At 56.2% G+C, this 18,147-nt stretch overlaps 1 protein-coding gene across 1 annotated transcript; it reads left to right on the forward strand.

Moving 5' to 3' along the window:
• Positions 1-1,811: 1,811 nt before the first annotated feature.
• On the forward strand, positions 1,812-3,780 carry HES4 (hes family bHLH transcription factor 4). The gene is made up of 6 exons (XM_063710810.1): positions 1,812-1,854; positions 2,363-2,559; positions 2,665-2,868; positions 2,955-3,050; positions 3,129-3,216; positions 3,310-3,780. Exons 1-6 carry the CDS (start codon positions 1,812-1,814, stop codon positions 3,681-3,683), a joined length of 1,002 nt encoding a protein of 333 aa, XP_063566880.1. The 3' UTR covers positions 3,684-3,780.
• The last annotated feature ends 14,367 nt before the right edge of the window (positions 3,781-18,147 follow it).

Raw genomic sequence — 18,147 nt, forward strand, 5'->3', positions numbered from 1 at the left:
GAGGTTGTGGTGAGCCCAAATCGTGCCACTGCACTCCAGCCTGAGCGATAAGAGTGAAACTCTGTCTCAAAAAAGAAAAAAAAAAAAGTAGAATCTCCTATTAAGACCAGCCTGGCCAACACAGTGAAACCCCATCTCTACTAAAAATACAAAAAACTAGCCGGGCGTGGTGGTGCATGCCTGTAATCCCAGCTACTTGGGAGGCTGAGGCAGGAGAATCGCTTGAACCCGGGAGGCAAAGGTTGTGGTGCCACTGCACTCCAGCCTGGGCAACAGAGCGAGATGCTGCCTCAAAAAAAAAAAAAAATGTTAGCTCCCTTTTACAGATGAGAAAACAGGTACCAGGAGGGGAAGTGAGCCCATCTAACAACCAATGAGGGAAAGATCAGTCCCAGCCATGCTTGGCAGGGAGGAGGCTCACGCCTGTAGTCCCAGCACGTTGGGAGGCCGAGGCAGGAGCATCGTCTCAGGCCAGGAGTTCGAGACCAGCCTGGGCAACATAGGGGGATCCCCGTCTCTACAAAAATGAATAAATAAAAACGATCCTCAGGCTCCTCCTCCCATCCTGAACTCCCTGCCTGTCTAGGGACTGGGGGAGGCCCAGAGCCCCCCCAAATTTCTTCCCAAGTCGGGGCCCAGGGGCTGGGGAGATTCAGGCCGGCAGCTCCCCTGGGATGACCCCCAGCAGGAGGCGGCGGCGACTGCGGCCACTGGGGGCGCTCGCGGGCTTTCCCGCCCGGGCCCAGCGCTCAGGCCGGGGAGGGACGCGGGACGGGGACACCATCCACACCACCTCCTGGGCTACGGGGCCGGTCCGAGCCTCTCCAGCGCCGAGGCGCGCGCACAGAGGTCGGGGCAGGAGAGCCGGGGCTTAAGTGCTCGCGGGGCCACCTCCGAGACGCCCGCCCAGCCCCCGCGGCTTTCCCCAGTCGGCGAGGGGCGTAGACAGCCTCTCGGCGGAGAGGGCGCCACCCCCGCTCCGGCCTCGCAGCCCCCCAGAGGCGCGCGCCCCTGTGCAAGCGGCGGGGTGTGGCGGGCGCCTCAGGGGGACCGCGGAGGGCCGGGGTCAGCGCCGCGAAGAGGGCGCCTTCCCGCGTGGGCCGCAGGACTTTGCTTGGGGCCGGATTAGACGTGGGGTCCGAGGGGAGGGGAAAGCTTCCGCACAGAAACCCTGGGTCCAGGTGCCCGGGCAGGGGCGAACCTGCCAATCAGCCGACTCCCTGGCTCAGAAAAGCTCCCCAAAAAGTTCCCCGACTCCCTCCCCGACCAGAAGCTCCCGGTTCTCGCTGGCCCAGCTCCCCCTCCCCACCTCCCTCGTCCCTGCGCCCCCTTCGCACCCCGGGAATGCCACGCCCTCCCTTGAGGCTTCCCCCCTGAGGACCCCCCACCCCGCAGAAGCCTTTGGGACCACCCGGCGTAAAGAAGGCTTTTGTCCACCCCGGCCACCCACCTAATTCGGTTCTCTTACAACGGCGTGACTGCTGAGTCTGCCATCTGCCTCCTGCCCGGATTAAAAGCCCGGGAGGGTCTCCACACGCGGGCCCAGGCCCGGCTCTCCAGGGGGCTCAGGAAGCCTCCGCTGCACGGACGCGTGAGGCCACCGGGGACCCCGAGTGCGGAAAGGACCAACGTGCCCCGCAGCGGCATTCGAAATAAAAACAGCAAACACGAAAATAACCACAGCCCTGTTTTACGCAACCTGCCCCTTTGCAGTTATATTAACAGTGGCCCCTCATTTTTCTGTGAGCCCCACTTTGCCGCTGCTGAGTTCGCCAGCGGGTCACCTGGAAGCACGTGGCGACACGGGCCACATGACGTCATCCCAGCAGGCTTGCGTCATCGCCCCGGTGCCTGGTGACGTCACCAGCCCGCTCGCGTCACGCGCACGTTCTGCTCCTCGTGGTCCTGCCCGGCCCGCGCCATCACCGGCCCTGCTCTGCGGGGCCACCCGTGCGCCCCTTCGCCGTCCGCTGACTCCGCCCTCCCGCCTGCCGACCCGGCCGCCGACCTTCCCCCGGCTCTGTCGCTCCCAAGGCTTTCTGCAGCCCTCCGTGCTCCAGGCCGCACACCTGAGGGTGGGACCCCCGGAGGCCGAGCTGGTGTCGGATCAAACTCGGAGACCGAGCAGGGCCCAAACCGGGACCGGAGTGGGGGCGGGCGGAGGAAGCCAAGAGGCTCGAGACCGAGGCTCGCCCACACCTCGGCGCCGCCGGACCCTGCGCCACTGGGGAAATTTCCTTCCCGACTTCCCGCGCGGCCAGCCCCAGCTCCGTCCAGCCCCGGCTCCCGGCCCCCTGGGCGGGAGAGTCAGCCCCAAGACTCCGCCCAGCCCCGGGGGTCCCGGTCCCCGTTCGCCCCCCAGCGGCCCCTCCCGGCGCGTTGCTCGGCCCTGGCTGCATCGGGGAGCGCGGGATCACCCGGCCCTGTCCCCAGCCGTGTCGGAGGGGGGCGCGGGCGGGGGCCCCGCATGCCATTGTCGCCCGCGGAGGCCGCGCCCGGAGCCGAAGCGTGACTGACAGCGAGCGGGGGAGGAGCGCGGCCGTCGATTGGCTGGAGCGAGTGTGGGAAAGAATGCGGAGCCGGGTTCACACACCCCGCGGCGGCGAGGCCTTAAATAGGGAAACGGCCTGAGGCGCTCGGGCCTGGAGCCGGGACCCGCCCTAGGGGCTCGGATCGCCGCGCGCTCGCCGCTCGCCCGCCAGCCCGCCCGTGGTCCGTGGCGGCGCGCTCCACCCGGCACGGGGAGGCGCGGGGCGCACCATAGCCGCAGACACGCCGGGGAAACCGAGCGCCTCGCCGATGGCAGGAGCGCCGGCCAGCGCCAGCCGGACCCCAGACAAGCCCCGGAGCGCGGCCGAGCACCGCAAGGTGGGGTCCCGGCCGGGCGTGAGGGGGGCGACCGGGGGGCGGGAGGGACGGAGGAACGCGGGACTCAGCCGGTGCCCGACCCGCAGTCCTCCAAGCCGGTCATGGAGAAGCGGCGCCGAGCGCGCATTAACGAGAGCCTCGCTCAGCTCAAAACCCTCATCCTGGACGCCCTCAGAAAAGAGGTAAGTCGGGGGCGAAGGCCCGAGACCCGGAGTTTGGGTCTCAGCTAACCTGGACCTCCCGCCTATCCCCGCCCCCAGAGCTCCCGCCACTCGAAGCTGGAGAAGGCGGACATCCTGGAGATGACCGTGAGACACCTGCGGAGCCTGCGTCGCGTGCAGGTGACGGGTGAGGCGCGGGCGGCGGCGGCTTGGAGGCGGGGGGAGGGCGCGGGACCCCCGGGACCCGGCACCGACCTCTCCTCCTGTGTCGCTCCCGCAGCCGTGCTCAGCGCCGACCCCGCCGTCCTGGGCAAGTACCGCGCCGGCTTCCACGAGTGTCTGGAGGAGGTGAACCGCTTCCTGGCCGGCTGCGAGGGCGTCCCGGCCGACGTGCGCTCCCGCCTGCTGGGCCACCTGGCAGCCTGCCTGCGCCAGCTGGGACCCTCCCGCCGCCCGGCCTCGCTGTCCCCGGCTGCCCCCGCAGAGGCCCCAGCGCCCGAGGTCTACGCGGGCCGCCCGCTGCTGCCATCGCTCGGCGGCCCCTTCCCTCTGCTCGCGCCGCCGCTGCTGCCGGGTGTGACCCGGGCGCTGCCCGCCGCCCCCAGGGCGGGGCCGCAGGGCCCGGGTGGGCCCTGGAGGCCGTGGCTGCGCTGAGGCTGTGGCCCTGGGACTGCATCGGAGGCGGCGCCCCGTTCTAGGGCCGTGGTCTTTGCCGAGACTGTAGCAGAGAATACGTATTTATTATTCCAGAGTCTGCGTCACGACTTTTCTTTCTTTGTCTTGGTGAAGAGTTGACTTTGGGAGCGCCCCGCAGCCACGCCGCGCCGGGGTCCCGCCCTCCTCCCAGGGCCGCGGTCTGCAGGTGGCTGGGGGCGGGACCGAGGACTGAGGGCGACCCCTCCGCTCCGCGCCCTCCCCTCCCCTCCGCGCCCTCCCCTCCGCATCCCTGCAGCCCCGCACGCGCACGCGCCCTCTGCCCCCGCGTTGGGTTTTCCTCGCTCTGCGGTGGCGGTTGTGAGGGGTCCCCTCGGAGGCTCAGGTGGGAAGCTCAACGTCCCTGAGTGCCCAGAATCTTCCCGGTGCTGGAAGGCGGTCGCGCAGCATCGCCGGGCAAGTTACTTTTCGGAGGCCCCTTTCCCGACTCCCAGTCCCCGGACCGCGGAAGGCGGAGGCTGCGGTCCTGCGCGGCGCTGGGATGAGGGCGGCCGCCATTGGCCCTGAAGACCCCCGCTGGGTTCTCCTGTTAAGCGCAGAGCTGCCCGTGCCCACCGCAGACCCCTCCCCCAGGCGTCTGTGCGGGGGGCGCCTGGCGGGAGCGCGCGGGTCCGAGCTGGGCTGTGGACACCGAGTGCCGGGGCCAAGGACGTCGCTCACGAGGGCGTCGGCCCTGCCCGCAGCCTCCCCTGCCCCGGCAAGGGAGGTTCCGCCTCCCCAGTGGGTGAGGACTGGGGGCTCCTCCCTCATAGTCCCGAGCACGTGCCGTTGTCGACCACCGAGTTACCAGGCAGCGCCGGACGTTCCCCTGAACCAGCGCCGCGGTCGCCATCCCGGTCCCCTGAACCAGCGCCGCGGTCGCCATCCCTGTCCTGTGTTCGGGGGGGCCCGGCGCATTTCGAGGCACTCAGCCGAGGCAGAGGGTCTCCCCCTGAGCCGCACCCAGGGCCATTTCCCAACTGGGGCCGAGTTCACCAGGGCCCACGGGAGGCGAGTGAGCCGTCCCACCAGCGCTGGCCCTCTAGGCCCCAGTCTGTGCCTCCATCAGGAGCCCCCTGGGCCCTCCAGGACACAGCCGTGCACAGCTTGTAGGAGCCTCCCAGGCCCGCCAAGCCAGGCCACCCCTGGCCCCTGGCTGCCCTGCCCCCTCCCTGAGCTCCGAGGGCCAGGCCAGTGACCCTGGGAGGGGTAGCATTGGGCTGGGGGCCCCACCCTTGGTCCCCCCAGCAGTCCTACTCTGGGGGTCCTGGTTCCAGGGGAGCCTCAAAGTAGCTCTTCTCCTTGGGAGCCTGAGACCCCGTGAGGGAGGCCCCCTTCTCCTTGGGAGCCTGAGACCCCGTGAGGGAGGCCCCCTCAGCACGGGAAGGGACGGTCTTCTTGGGGGCAGCTGGAAGCTCAGCGTGGCCGGGGGAGGGGAGCTGCTCAGAGAAGGCATCAGGGCAGAAGGGGAAGGAGGGCCTGGGGCAGCGAAGCTGGGAGTGTGGGGAGGACCTCAGGGTAGGAGAGGCACCCCACAAAGTCACCCGGGCTGTGGGTCCTAAGAGGGCAGGGCATCTCTCCACCAGGCTCTGGCCTTGAATGCCCTCTCCACTGTGGCGAAAGGGCCCTGCATAGCTGCCCAGGGACCACTCAGGTTCTGGGGGAATCACAGTCCTTGGGCAGTCCCTTCGCAGTCTGGGTTGCTTTGTGCTCCACACCACCTGCCCCCCGGCTTTTCCCCTTTCTTTCCTCCTAACTTGTCCATCCCATCTGCTGCAGGCTGGGTGGTGCATCATCCGGGCCCAGCTGGATGGGGCTCCAGAGGGCAAGGGCTGAGTCTGTCCGGAAGCTCTGTCCTCAGCACCCAAAACAGGGAAATGGACCCACGGGGACCTAATCCATCCCTTTGAATGACAGAGCTGGGAGGTTTGGGTTAGACTAGGGAGGTCTCAGGAAACACAGCCTGAGGGGCCGGGCTGGACGGACAGCATAGGGGCTGTCCTGGGCTCCCCCTCAGGCCGCCCCCTTCTCAGAGCCCCCCTCGGGCCTCCGGGAGCCCAGCCTCTGCCTACACCCAGCCAGGACGCCCACCAGAACCTGTTTAGGCATGCGGGGGTTCTTTCTGCCCTCTCCACCCTGCGTCCTGTGGCCCCAGACGTGGGGTGCCCCCTCCCACGGGGTGTCCTTTCTGCCCTCCCCACCCTGCGTCCTGTAGCCCCAGACGTGGAGTGCCCCCTCACGCGGGGGTCCTTTCTGCCCTCCCCACCCTGCGTCCTGTGGCCCCAGACGTGGAGTGTCCCCTCACGTGGGGGTCCTTTCTGCCCTCCCCACCCTGCGTCCTGTGGCCCCAGACGTGGAGTGCCCCCTCCCGCGGGGTGTCCTTTCTGCCCTCCCCACCCTGCGTCCTGTGGCCCCAGACGTGGAGTGCCCCCTCACGCGGGGGTCCTTTCTGCCCTCCCTACTCTCCAGACATTTCCTGCCCCTCCCCACCTCAGGTGGTGGCTGCTCAGCAGCTGGGGTCTGGCCCAGTCCCCTGTCCCTGCCCCTCCCCAGTGACGTTTATCTTGGCTTTTGGTTTTCTGCTGAATAATAGATGAAAGTCATCTTCTTGGTGGAGGGGGTGTGGCTGGCAGCCCCTGGTCACTTCCAGTTCATCTCCCACTGCCTCCTTGATGGGGACCAAGGATCAATAAATGTTTGCTGAATTCCTTTGCCTCTGGGGTGTCTGGGCTGTGTGTGTCTGGGCTTGTCTGCTGCCCGGGGGAACGGGGCAACACAACCGCAGATCACAGGCTTTTGAAATCTGGAGAACCTCAGTCCCTGTGGTGACCGAAGTCTAGGCCAGGCCCATGAACTCCAGACGCCGGGAAGTTAGGGATGGGGGTGGGGTTGGGGCTGCCTGGAGCCAGGGCTTGTGAGAGGTGAGGCCAAAGCTCGCCCCGCCAGGTTCTGTGCTCACCTGGGTCCAGGACTGTCTCTTCACCGTGCCTGGCTGCTGCCCCACTGCCCCCTGGAGCCCCAGGGTTGTACCCACCTCGGACGCAGCCAGGGCAAGGGCCCTGGGGTGGCAGCCTCCCTGATGTCCCACTGGCCCCTCCTGGCATTCACACCTCAGTGTCCTGAGGGTCCAGTGGTCTGCAGGGTCAGCAGGGTCCTGCCGAGGTGATGGGCTGAGAGTGAGACCCTGTCTCAGAAAAAAAAAAGGGAAGAAAATCAGTTGACTGTAAATGTGAGGACCTATTTCTGAACCCTAAATTCTTTTCCATCCATCTATACATCTATCCTTGTTCTATTATCAATCACACTGTCTTCTTGATGACTGTAGCTCTGTAGTAAGGTTTTCTTTGTTAGGTTGGGTTTTGTTTTGTTTTGTTTAGACAGAGTCTCTGTCACCCAGGCCGGAGTGCAGTGGCACAATCTCGGCTCACTGCAACCTCCGCCTCCCGGGTTCAAGTGATTCTTCTGCCTCAGACTCCCGAGTAGCTGGGATTACAGGCACCCACCATCATGCCTGGCTAATTTTTGTATTTTTAGTAGAGACGGGGTTTCACCTTGTTGAAGCTAGGCTGGTCTCGAACTTCTGACCTCAAGTGATCTGCCTGTCTTGGCCTCCCAAAGTGCTGGGATCACAGGCTTGAGCCACCGCACCCGGCCCACTGTCAGGCGTTTCTTTATAGCAATGTGAGAATGAACTTACAGTCAGCCTATAAGCTCAGCATGGAGCGTGGAGAGAGGAAGGTGGGCAGAGGAAGGCAGCGGCATCTGAGCCGTTGGGCTCACTCTGACCTGGACGGGGCAACGGGTGTGGGGGACCCTGGGGGTAGGGACAGGCGGAGCTGGGGCAGCTCTCCTCTTCTGGGACTGACTCCAGTTACATGTATATCAGTTGAAGTTGTCCCACAGCTCACTCTTCTATTTGTCAGTTGCTTTTTTTTTGAGATGGAGTCTGGCTGTGTTTCCCAGGCTGGAGTGCAGTGGTGTGATTGTTAAAGACCATTCTTTCCTCCATTGAATTGTCTTGGCACCTGTGTTGAAAAATCGGTTGCCTGTAGGCCAGGCACAGTGGCTCACGCCTGGAATCCCAGCACTTTGGGAGGCTGAGGCGGGCGGATCACCTGAGGTCAGGAGTTCAAGACCAGCCTGGCCACCACGGTGAGACCCCGTTTCTACTAAAAATACAGAAATTAGCCGGGCGTGGTGGCGGTGCCTGTAGTCCCAGCTACTCGGGAGGCTGAGGCAGGAGAATCGCTTGATCCCAGGAGGCGGAGGCTGCAGTGAGCAGAGATCTTGCCACTGCACTCCAGCCTGGGGGACAGAAAAGAGGCTCAATTGGCTTGTGCTTCTGCAGGCTGCACAGGTAGCATGGTGCTGGCACCTGCTCAGCTTTTTTTTTTTTTTTTTTTTTTTTTTTTTTGAGACAGTCTTGCTTTGTTACTCAGGCTGGAGTGCAGTGGCTTGGTCTCAACTCACTGCAACCTCTGCCTCCTGGGTTCAAGCAATTCTCTTGCCTCAGCCTCCCGAGTAGCTGGGATTACAGCTATGTGCCACCACGCCAGGCTAATTTTTGTATTTTTAGTAGAGACGGGATTTCCCCATGTTGTTCAGGCTGGTCTCGAACTCCTGACCTCAAGCAATCCACCCACCTCGGCCTCCCAAAGTGTTGGGATTCCAGGCGTGAGCCACCGCGTCTGGCCCTGCTCAGCTTTTGGGGAGGCCCCAGGAAACTTCCAATCCTGGCAGAAGGAGAAGAGGGAGCAGGCAGGTCACATGGCCAGAGCAGGAGCGAGACGGGGTGGGGGGTGGGGTGCCACCCACTTTTAAACACCAGATCTCCTGCGAGCTCACTTACTAACCCAAGGACTGTACCACGGCGGGGGGATGGTGCTAAGCCATTCATGAGAAACCCGCCCCCATGGTCTATACCTCCCACCAGGCCCCACCTCCAACACTGGGGATTACAGTTCGGCATGAGATTTGGGTGGGGACACAGATCCAAACCATATCACTGACTGGCATGTGCCAAACACACCAGATGGCAGGGCTGGCTGTGCTCCAGCGTGGGACCCTCCAGCTGCCGATCCCCCCCAACCATGGCCTCTTAAGCCCCAGGCCCAGTGGCCCCCTTGGTCTTGGCTCCCCCAGAACTGGTCAGGGATGAGGTCTGCTGGCTCTGGCCAAGCTTCCTCCTTCACATGCACCGGGAGGAGGCCCGAGCTGTCGGCGGAGATGCCTGGGGGCCAGGACATCGTGTCGTTGTGCACCTTCTGTTTCTCCAGTTAGGCTTTAGGAAGAGGAAGCTCCATCAGCACGTCCCCAGGAAGCTGGTTTGTTGGGAAAGGGGTCAGAGCAGCACTCCAGGAGGTGGCCAATGAACCTACTATGCGGGATTTCGGCTGGACTTTTCCTGACCAAGCCAGGGGCTTAATGTTACCAAGCAGGTTGCAGGCAGAAGGCTGTCACCTGCTTGACAGAAATCCTTGGGGCAAATGCCATCTCCATGTGGAGGCAGCAATGAAAGCATGAAGGATCTGAGCTGATGTTACAGTGAGAGTGTCCCCCCTTCCTGGCACTCAGGCAAGGATGCTCCCCAGATGATGGACACGGGGACCCTCCCCCGATGACGGACACGGGGACCCTCCCCAGATGACGGACATGGGGACCCTGCCAGATGACGGACACATGGACCCTCCCCAGATGACGGATACGGGGACCCTCCCAGATGACGGACACGGGGACCCTGCCAGATGACGGACACATGGACCCTCCCCAGATGACGGACACATGGACCCTCCCCAGATGACGGACACATGGACCCTCCCAGATGACGGACATATGGACCCTCCCCAGATGACGGACACATGAACCTTCCCAGATGACGGACACATGAACCCTCCCCACATGGACAGGAAGATTCCAGCAATGTTAGAGATGATAGAATTCATAGACAAGGATATGAAAGCTGCTGCTACAACTTACTCCAAGAAGCTATTCCAGGTGTGGTTGTGTGTGCCTATAGTCCCAGCTACTCAAGATGCCAAGGCCAGCCTGGGCAACAAAGCGAGATCTCATCTCTAAACAAAAACAGAAATAAACTAGAAAAGTGGAAGCTAGAGGAAATATCGAATGTGTTAGGGACTTTGAAGGTACGAAAACCCCAACGGGGAACTTCTAGAGATGAAAATTATGATGTGTGATTTGAGAAATGCACTGGGGGGAAGTACCAACAGGTTAGACACTGGAAAGGAAAACAGTAGTCAACTCGAAACTATAACAATAAAAACTATTTAAAATAAAACAGATTTTAAAAAACAGGCCGGGCGCGGTGGCTCATGCCTGTAATCCCAGCACTTTGGGAGGCCAAGGCGGGTGGATCGCCTGAGGTCAGGAGTTCAAGACCAGCCTGGCCAACATGGTGAAACCCCATCTCTACAAAAAATACAACAACAACAAAAAAATTAGCTGGGCATGGTTGCAGGCACCTGTAATCTCAGCTACTTGGGAGGCTGAGGCAGAGAATTGCTTGAACCCGGGAGGCAGAGATTGCAGTGAGCCGAGATTGTGCCATTGCACTCCAGCCTGGGTAATAGAGCAAGACTCTGTCTCAAAAAACAAACAAACAAACAAACAAACAAACAAACAAAAAAACTGAAAAACAGAGAAATAGAATGGTGAGCTGTGAGACAACGTTGAGTGGCCTAACATACGTTTAATTGGAGTTGGTCCCAGAGGAGGGGAAGAAGGTAAAATAGCTGAAGAAATAGTGATTGGAGTTTTTCCAAGCTTGATGGGAACCATAAACCCACTGATCCAAGGAGCCTCTCAGCACAAGAACCTGGACGGAGACTCCCGGAGCGTCGCAATCACGTCGACAAAATGCCATGATAAAACAGCAATGCTCACTCCTGCCTCTTACTTTTGACACTCCAGGAAGTTCCTGCCAGAGCAATTAGGAAAGAAAATGAAATAAAAGAGGCTGAGCATCGTGGCTCACGTCTGTAATCCCAGCACTTTGGGGAGGCCGAGGCAGGCAGATCACCTGAGGTCGGGAGTTCGAGACCAGCCTGACCAACATGGTGATCCCTGTCTCTACTAAAAATACAAAATTAGCCAGGCATGGTGGTGCATGCCTGTAATCCCAGCTACTCAGAAGGCTGAGGCAGGAGAATCACTTGAACCTGGGAGGCAGAGGTTGCAGTGAGCTGAGATCGTGCCATTGCACTCCAGCCTGGGCAACAAGAATGAAACTCCATCTCAAAAAGAAAAAAAAAGAAAAGAAAAGAAAATGAAAGTGAAATAAAAGGTATCCAGGGCCAGGCTCAGTGGTTCACACCTGCACGTGATCCCAGCATTTTGGGAGGCCAAGGCGGGAGGATCACTTGAGCCCAAGAGTTCAAGACAAGCCTGAGCAACATAGTGAGACCCTGTCTCTACCAAGAAAAGGAAAAAAATGCAAAAATCAGCTGGGCATAGTGGTGTGCACCTGCAGCCCCAGCTACTCTGCAGGCTGAGGTGGGGCGACTGCTTAGGCCCAGGAGGCAGAGGTTGCAGTGAGCAGAGATTGCACCACTGCATTCCATCCTGGGTGACAGAGTGAGACCTTATCTCAAAAGAAAAGAAAAAGATGTGAAACTTTTCAGATGACATGATCTCATACATAGAAAATCCAAAGGAAGCCACTAAAAAAGTTATTAGAACTAATAAACAGGTACAGCAAGGTATAGAATACTTGGAGGGCACAAGATCAATATTTCAAAAATCAATTGTATTTGTTCACACTGGCAATGAACAATATAAAAATGAAACTTGTTTTTTTGAGATGGAGTCTCGGGAGGGCAGTGGTGCAATCTCGGGTCACTGCAACCTCCACTTCCTGGGCTCAAGCGATTCTTGTGCCTCAGCCTCCCAAGTAGCTGGGACTACAGGCACCCGTCACCATGCCCGGCTAATTTGTGTATTTTTAGTAGAGACAGAGTTTCACTATGTTGGCCAGGCTGGTCTCGAACTCATGACCTCAAGTGATCCTCCTGCCTCGGCCTCCCAAAGTGGTGGGATTACTGGCTTGAGCCACTGTGCCCGGCCTACAGTCAACTGATTTTCAATACGGGTGCCAAGACAATTCAATGGAGGAAAGAATCATCTTTAACAAATGGTGCTGAGACACCCGAACATCCACATGCACGTGAGGGAAGCTGCTCACCTTATTCACATCACACATACAGAGAACTCAAAATGAATGACAGGCCAGGCATGGTGGCTCACGTCGAATCGCCTGAGGTCAGGAGTTCGAGACTGGCCTGGCCAAGATGGTGAAACCCCGTCTCTACTACAAATACAAAAATTAGCCAGCGTGGTGGTGGGCACCTGCAGTCCCAGGTACTCGGGAGGCTGAGGCAGGAGAATCGCTTGAATCTGGGAGGCAGAGGTTGCAGTGAGCCGAGATTGTGCCATTGCACTCCAGCCTGGGCGAGAAGAGTGAAACTTCATCTAAAAAAAAAAAAAAAGGGCCAGGTGCAGTGGCTCACGCCTGTAATCCCAGTACTTTGGGAGGCTGAGGTGGGCGGATCACTTGAGGTCAGGAGTTTGAGACCAGCCTGGCCAACATGGTGAAGCCCTATCTCTACTAAAAATACAGAAAGTTAGCCGGGCATGGTGGCAGGCGGCTGGAATCCCAGCTACTCAGAAGGGTGAGGCGGGAGAATCGCTTGAACCTGGGAGGCAGAGGTTGCAGTGAGCCAAGATCACGCCATTTCACTCCAGCCTGGGCGACAGAGTGAGACTCCGTCTCAAAAAAACAAAAACAAAGCAAAACAAAACAGAATGGATGACAGACATAAGAGCTAAAACTATAAAACTTTTAGAAGAAAATATAGCAGTAAATTGTCATGATCTTGGGTTTGGAAAGACCTTGGGCAAAAGCCTTCTTAGGTAGGATACTGCTGTGGTTTGGATATGGCCCCAAAAGCTCATGTGCCGGGAGCTTGACCCCCATGTGGAAGTGTTGGGAGGTGGGACCTTTAAGAGGTGTTTAGCTTATGGAGGCTCTGCCCTCACGAAGAGATGAACGCTGGTATCGTGGGAGTGGGTTCCTCATGGAAGGGGGGTCCAGCCCCTCCTGCTCTCCCACTCTGTCTTCTTTGTCCAGGGATGACACAGAAGGAAGGAGCTCATCAGACGCCAGCACCTTCATCTGCATTTCCCAACCTCCAGAACTGTGAGAAATAAATTTCTGTTCATTATAAATTACCCAGTCTCAGATATCCTATTAAGGCAGCACAAAATAGACTAAAACAGATACCAGAAGCATAAGTGACCAAAGAAAAAAATAGATAAATTAGACATCATCAAAATTTAAAACTTATGTTTCAAATGGCACTATCAAAAAGTGAAAAGACATCACATATGGGAGGAAACGTTGGCAAAATATATATTGACAAGGAAATTACCCAGAATTCCAAACACAATCAACCCCGAACTTCAGAAAACATTCAATCCTGAACTCCACAGTCAACCCAGAACTGCAGAAACAGTCAACCCTGAATTCCAGAAAAAATCAACCCTGAACTCCAGAAAAAATCAACCCAGAATTCCAGAAACAGTCAACCCAGAACTCCAGAAACAATCAACCCAGCACTCCAGAAATAAGCAACCCTGAACTTCAGAAAAAATCAACTCTGAACTCCAGAAACAGTCAACTTTGAACTCCAGAAACAGTCAACCCAGAACTCCAGAAACAGTCAACCCAGAACTCCAGAAACAATCAACCCTGAATTCCAGAAAAAATCAACCCTGAACTCCAGAAACAGTCAACCCAGAACTCCAGAACCACTCAACCCAGAACTCCAGAAACACTCAACCCAGAACTCCAGAACCACTCAACCCAGAACTCCAGAACCACTCAACCCAGAACTCCAGAAACAGTCCACCCAGAACTCCAGAAACAATCAACCCAAACTCCAGAAAGTCAACCCAGAACTCCAGAAACAATCAACCCAGAACTCCAGAAACAATCAACCCAGAACTCCAGAAACAATCAACCCAGAACTCCAGAAACAGTCCACCCAGAACTCCAGAAACAATCAACCCAAACTCCAGAAACAGTCAACCCAGAACTCCAGAAACAATCAACCCAAACTCCAGAAACAGTCAACCCAGAACTCCAGAAACAATCAACCCAGAACTCCAGAAACAGTCAACCCAGAACTCCAGAAACAGTCAACCCAGAACTCCAGAAACAATCAACCCAGAACTCCAGAAACAGTCAACCCAGAACTCCAGAAACAATCAACCCAGAACTCCAGAAACAATCAACCCAGAACTCCAGAAACAGTCAACCCAGAATTCCAGAAACAATCAACCCCAAACTCCAGAAACAGTCAACCCAGAACTCCAGAAACAATCAACCCAGAACTCCAGAAATGGGCCAGCCCATGCATGGATGGTCAGCTGCTTTTGACAAAGACAATTCAGTAGAGAAAGGAGAGTCTTTTCTTTTCTTTTCTTTCTTTCTTTCTTTTTTTTTTTTTTTTTGAGACGGAGTCTCCCTCTGTCACCCAGGCTGGAGTGCAATGGTGCGATCTCGGCTCACTGCAACCTCCACCTCCCGAATTCAAGGAATTCTCCTGCCTCAGCCTCCTGAGTAGCTGAGATTATAGGCGCATGCCACCACACCCAGCTAATTCTTGTATTTTTAGTAGAAACAGGGTTTCACCATGTTGGTCAGGCTGGTCTCCAACTCCTGACCTCGTGATCCACCCGCCCCAGCCTCCCAAAGTGCTGGGATTACAGGCTTGAGTCACTGCGCCCGGCCAGGAGAGTCTTTTCAACAGTGGTTCAAAAACAATTGGATATCCATATGCAAATAAATTAACAGATTCTTACCTCACACCATATACACAAATTAACTAAAAGTAGATCATAGCCCTAAATGCAAAATCTAACCATAAAACTTTTTGGAGAAAACTTTAAGAATCTTTGTGACCTTCAGGCAAAGATTTCTTAGATACAACACCAAAAGAATAACACATCAAGAAAAATGGGCAAATTAGACTTCATTAAAAGGAAGAACTTCTCTTTTTCTTTTTTAAAACAATTTTGTGTATCCTCATTGTTAAGCACGAACTCTTTTTCAAGACACAGTGTTAAAAACATGAAAAGACTGGGCGCGGCGGCTCAGGCCTGTAATCCCAGCACTTTGGGAGGCTGAGGTGGGCGGATCACCTGAGGTCAGGAGTTCGAGACCAATCTGGCCAACATGGTGAAACTCCATCTTTACCAAAAATACAAAAATTATCCGGGTGTGGTCATGGGTGCCTGTAGTCTCAGCTACTCAGAAGGCTGAGGCAGGAGAATCACTTGAACCCGGGAGGCGGAGGTTGCAGTGAGCTGAGATCATACCACTGCACTCCAGCCTGGGCAACAGAGCAAGACACCATCTCAAAAAAAGACAAGAAAGGACAAACCACAGGCTGGAAGAAAATAAATCACATATCTGATAAAAGACTTACATGCATAATATGTAAAGAAACCTGGGCTGGTGCAGTGGCTCAGGCCTGTAATCCCAGCACTTTGGGAGGCCGAGTTGGGTGGATCACCTCAGGTCAGGAGTTCGAGACCAGCCTGGCCAACATGGTGAAACCCCGTTTCTACTAAAAATACAAAAAATTAGCCAGAGGGCATGGTGGCACGCGCCTGTAATCCCAGCTTCTGAGGAGGCTGAGGCAGGAGAATTGCTTGAACCTGGGAGGCGGAGGTTGCTGTGAGCTGAGGTTGTGCCGCTGCACTCCAGCTTGGGCAACAAGAGTCAAACTCTCAAAAAAAAAAAAAAAAAAAAAAAAGAATTCTGCAAACTCAAAAAGAAGAAAACAACCTAATTTTTATTTCTAATTTAATTTTTTGTAGAGACAGGGTTTTGCCATGTTGCCGTGGCAGGTCTCAAACTCCTGGCCTCAAGTGATCTGCCTGCCTCAGCCTCCCAAATTGCTGGGATTACAGGTGTGAGCCACCGCACCAGGCCACAAACTAATTTTTAAAATGGACAAAATAGGCTAACCACAGTGGCTCATACCTGTAATCCTAGCACTTTGGGAGGCCGAGGCAGGCAGATCACTTGAGGTCTGGAGTTTGAGACCAGCCTGGCCAACATGGTAAAACCCCGTCCCTACTAAAAATACAAAAAGTAGCCAGGTGTGGTGTCAGGCACCTGTAATCCCAGCTACTCGGGAAGCTGAGGTGGAACAATCACTTGAACCCGGGGGGGTGGAGGTTGCAGTGAGCCAAGATCTCACCGCTTCATTCCAGCCTGGGCAACAGAGTGAGGCTCTGTCTCAAATAAAATAAAATGGACAGAATATTTGATCAGTCTTTTTACCAAAGAAGATACATGGATAACAAATGCACACGTGAGAAGATGCCTAGTGTTGTTCATCATTAAGGAAAGGCAAATTAAAACCAGAATGAGCGCCTACTGGGATGACTGAATTACAAAGCTGTCCCACGCTGAGTGTGGGTGAGGACGAGGACACGGAGCCTGGAACCTCTAGTGGGAATAAATAATTGTACAACCACACTGGAAGACGGTCTGGCAGTTTCTCAAAAAGTTAAACATATACCTATCATATGACCTAGCCACTCCAATTCCGAGTATGTACCCAAGAGAAATGAAAGCATGTGTCCACACGGTCAACCCCAACTATCTGAGACAGGTCTGAATCCATTTAGAAAGTTGATTTTGCCAGGCCGGGCGCGGTGGCTCACGCCTGTAATCCCAGCACTTTGGGAGGCCGAGGCGGGCGGATCACGAGGTCAGGAGTTCGAGACCATCCTGGCTAACACGGTGAAACCCCGTCTCTACTAAACATACAAAAAAATTAGCTGGGCGTGGTGGCGGGCGCCTGTAGTCCCAGCTACTCGGGAGGCTGAGACAGGAGAATGGCGTGAACCCGGGAGGCAGAGCTTGCAGTGAGCCGAGATGGCACCACTGCACTCCAGCCTGGGCGACAGAGCGAGACTCTGTCTCAAAAAAAAAGAAAGAAAGTTGATTTTTGCCAAGGTTAAAGGTTAGGGACGTGCCCGTGACACGGCCTCAGGAGGTCCTGACGACCTGTGCCTGAGGTGGCTGGGGTACAGCTGGGTTTTCTACATTTTAGGAAGACATGAGACTTCAATAATATGTGTAAGATGTACATTGGTTCAGTCCCAAGAGGCGAGACAATTTGAAGAGGGGAGAGGGCTTCCAGGTCACAGGTGATAAAACAGGGGGTCGCATTCTTTTGAGTTTCTGATTAGATGTTCACTCATGTCAGCAAGCAGAGGAACGGCTTTGAATTCTGCTCATCCTGTGTCCGCAAGGAGTTCCCCTGTGAACACATCCTGAGGGAGGGAGGCAGCTTTTTATTATTTAAACCTTAGAAGCTGTCTTTTTAAAGAATAGAACGGGAGGCAGGTGGGCCCCAAGCAGTTGCCAGCTTGACTTTTCCATTTGGCTCAGTGATCTGGGGGGTCCCAAAATTCACTTTCCTTTCACAGTACAAACACTTGTACACAAATGTTCGTAGCAGTTTTACCTGTGATAGCCCCAAACTAGAAATAATCCAAATGTCCATCAAGAGAGGAATGGATACAGAAACTGTAGTGTATCCAACAATGGAACACTTTGTATGAAAAGCAACAATTGACATATACCACAGTGTGGGTGAATCTCTAAGAAACGCTGTCACAGAGGGCAGGCGTGTTGTACTTTTCTGTCCTGTACAAAGAAGGGCCCAGCGGACGATTCTAGCCAATGCAACTTACTCTGCAGGGACAGCGGATTCAGGGTTGCCTGAGTGTGGGGAGGGAAAGAGTCACCAAGGGGCCGAAGGAACGTTTGGGAGTGTTGGAGACGTTTGTGGTGGCTCCCAGGGGTATATGTGTCCAAACCTAGCGAACTGCACATTTTAAATACTTGAAGACCGGGGTGGCTCACACCTGTCATTCCAGCACTTTGGGAGGCCAAGGCGGGCAGATCACTTGAGATCAGGAGTTCGAGACCAGCCTGGCCAACATGGAAAAACCCCATCTCTGCTAAAAATACAAAAATTCTCTGGACACGGTGGGCACCTGTGGTCCCAGCTACTCAGGAGTCTGAGGCAGGAGAATCGCTGGAACCCGGGAGGCGGCGGTTGTAGTGAGCCGAGATGGAGCCACTGCACTCCATCCAGCCTGGGCGACAGAGTGAGACCGCGTCTCAAACGATAGATAGATAGATAGTTAAATAAATAAATACTTGAAGTGTATTACGTGTTAATTATACTTCAATAAAGCTATAAAAAATGAAAAGGAGGCCGGGCTTGGCGATGGCGACTGTGATCCCAGCTACTCAGAAGGCTGAGGCTGGAGGATCACTTGAGCCTGGGAGGCGGAGGCTGCAGTGAGCTGGGATTGCGCC

Source organism: Gorilla gorilla, chromosome 1, assembly GCF_029281585.2.
Source record: "Gorilla gorilla gorilla isolate KB3781 chromosome 1, NHGRI_mGorGor1-v2.1_pri, whole genome shotgun sequence".
Taxonomy (NCBI): Eukaryota; Metazoa; Chordata; class Mammalia; order Primates; family Hominidae; genus Gorilla; species Gorilla gorilla.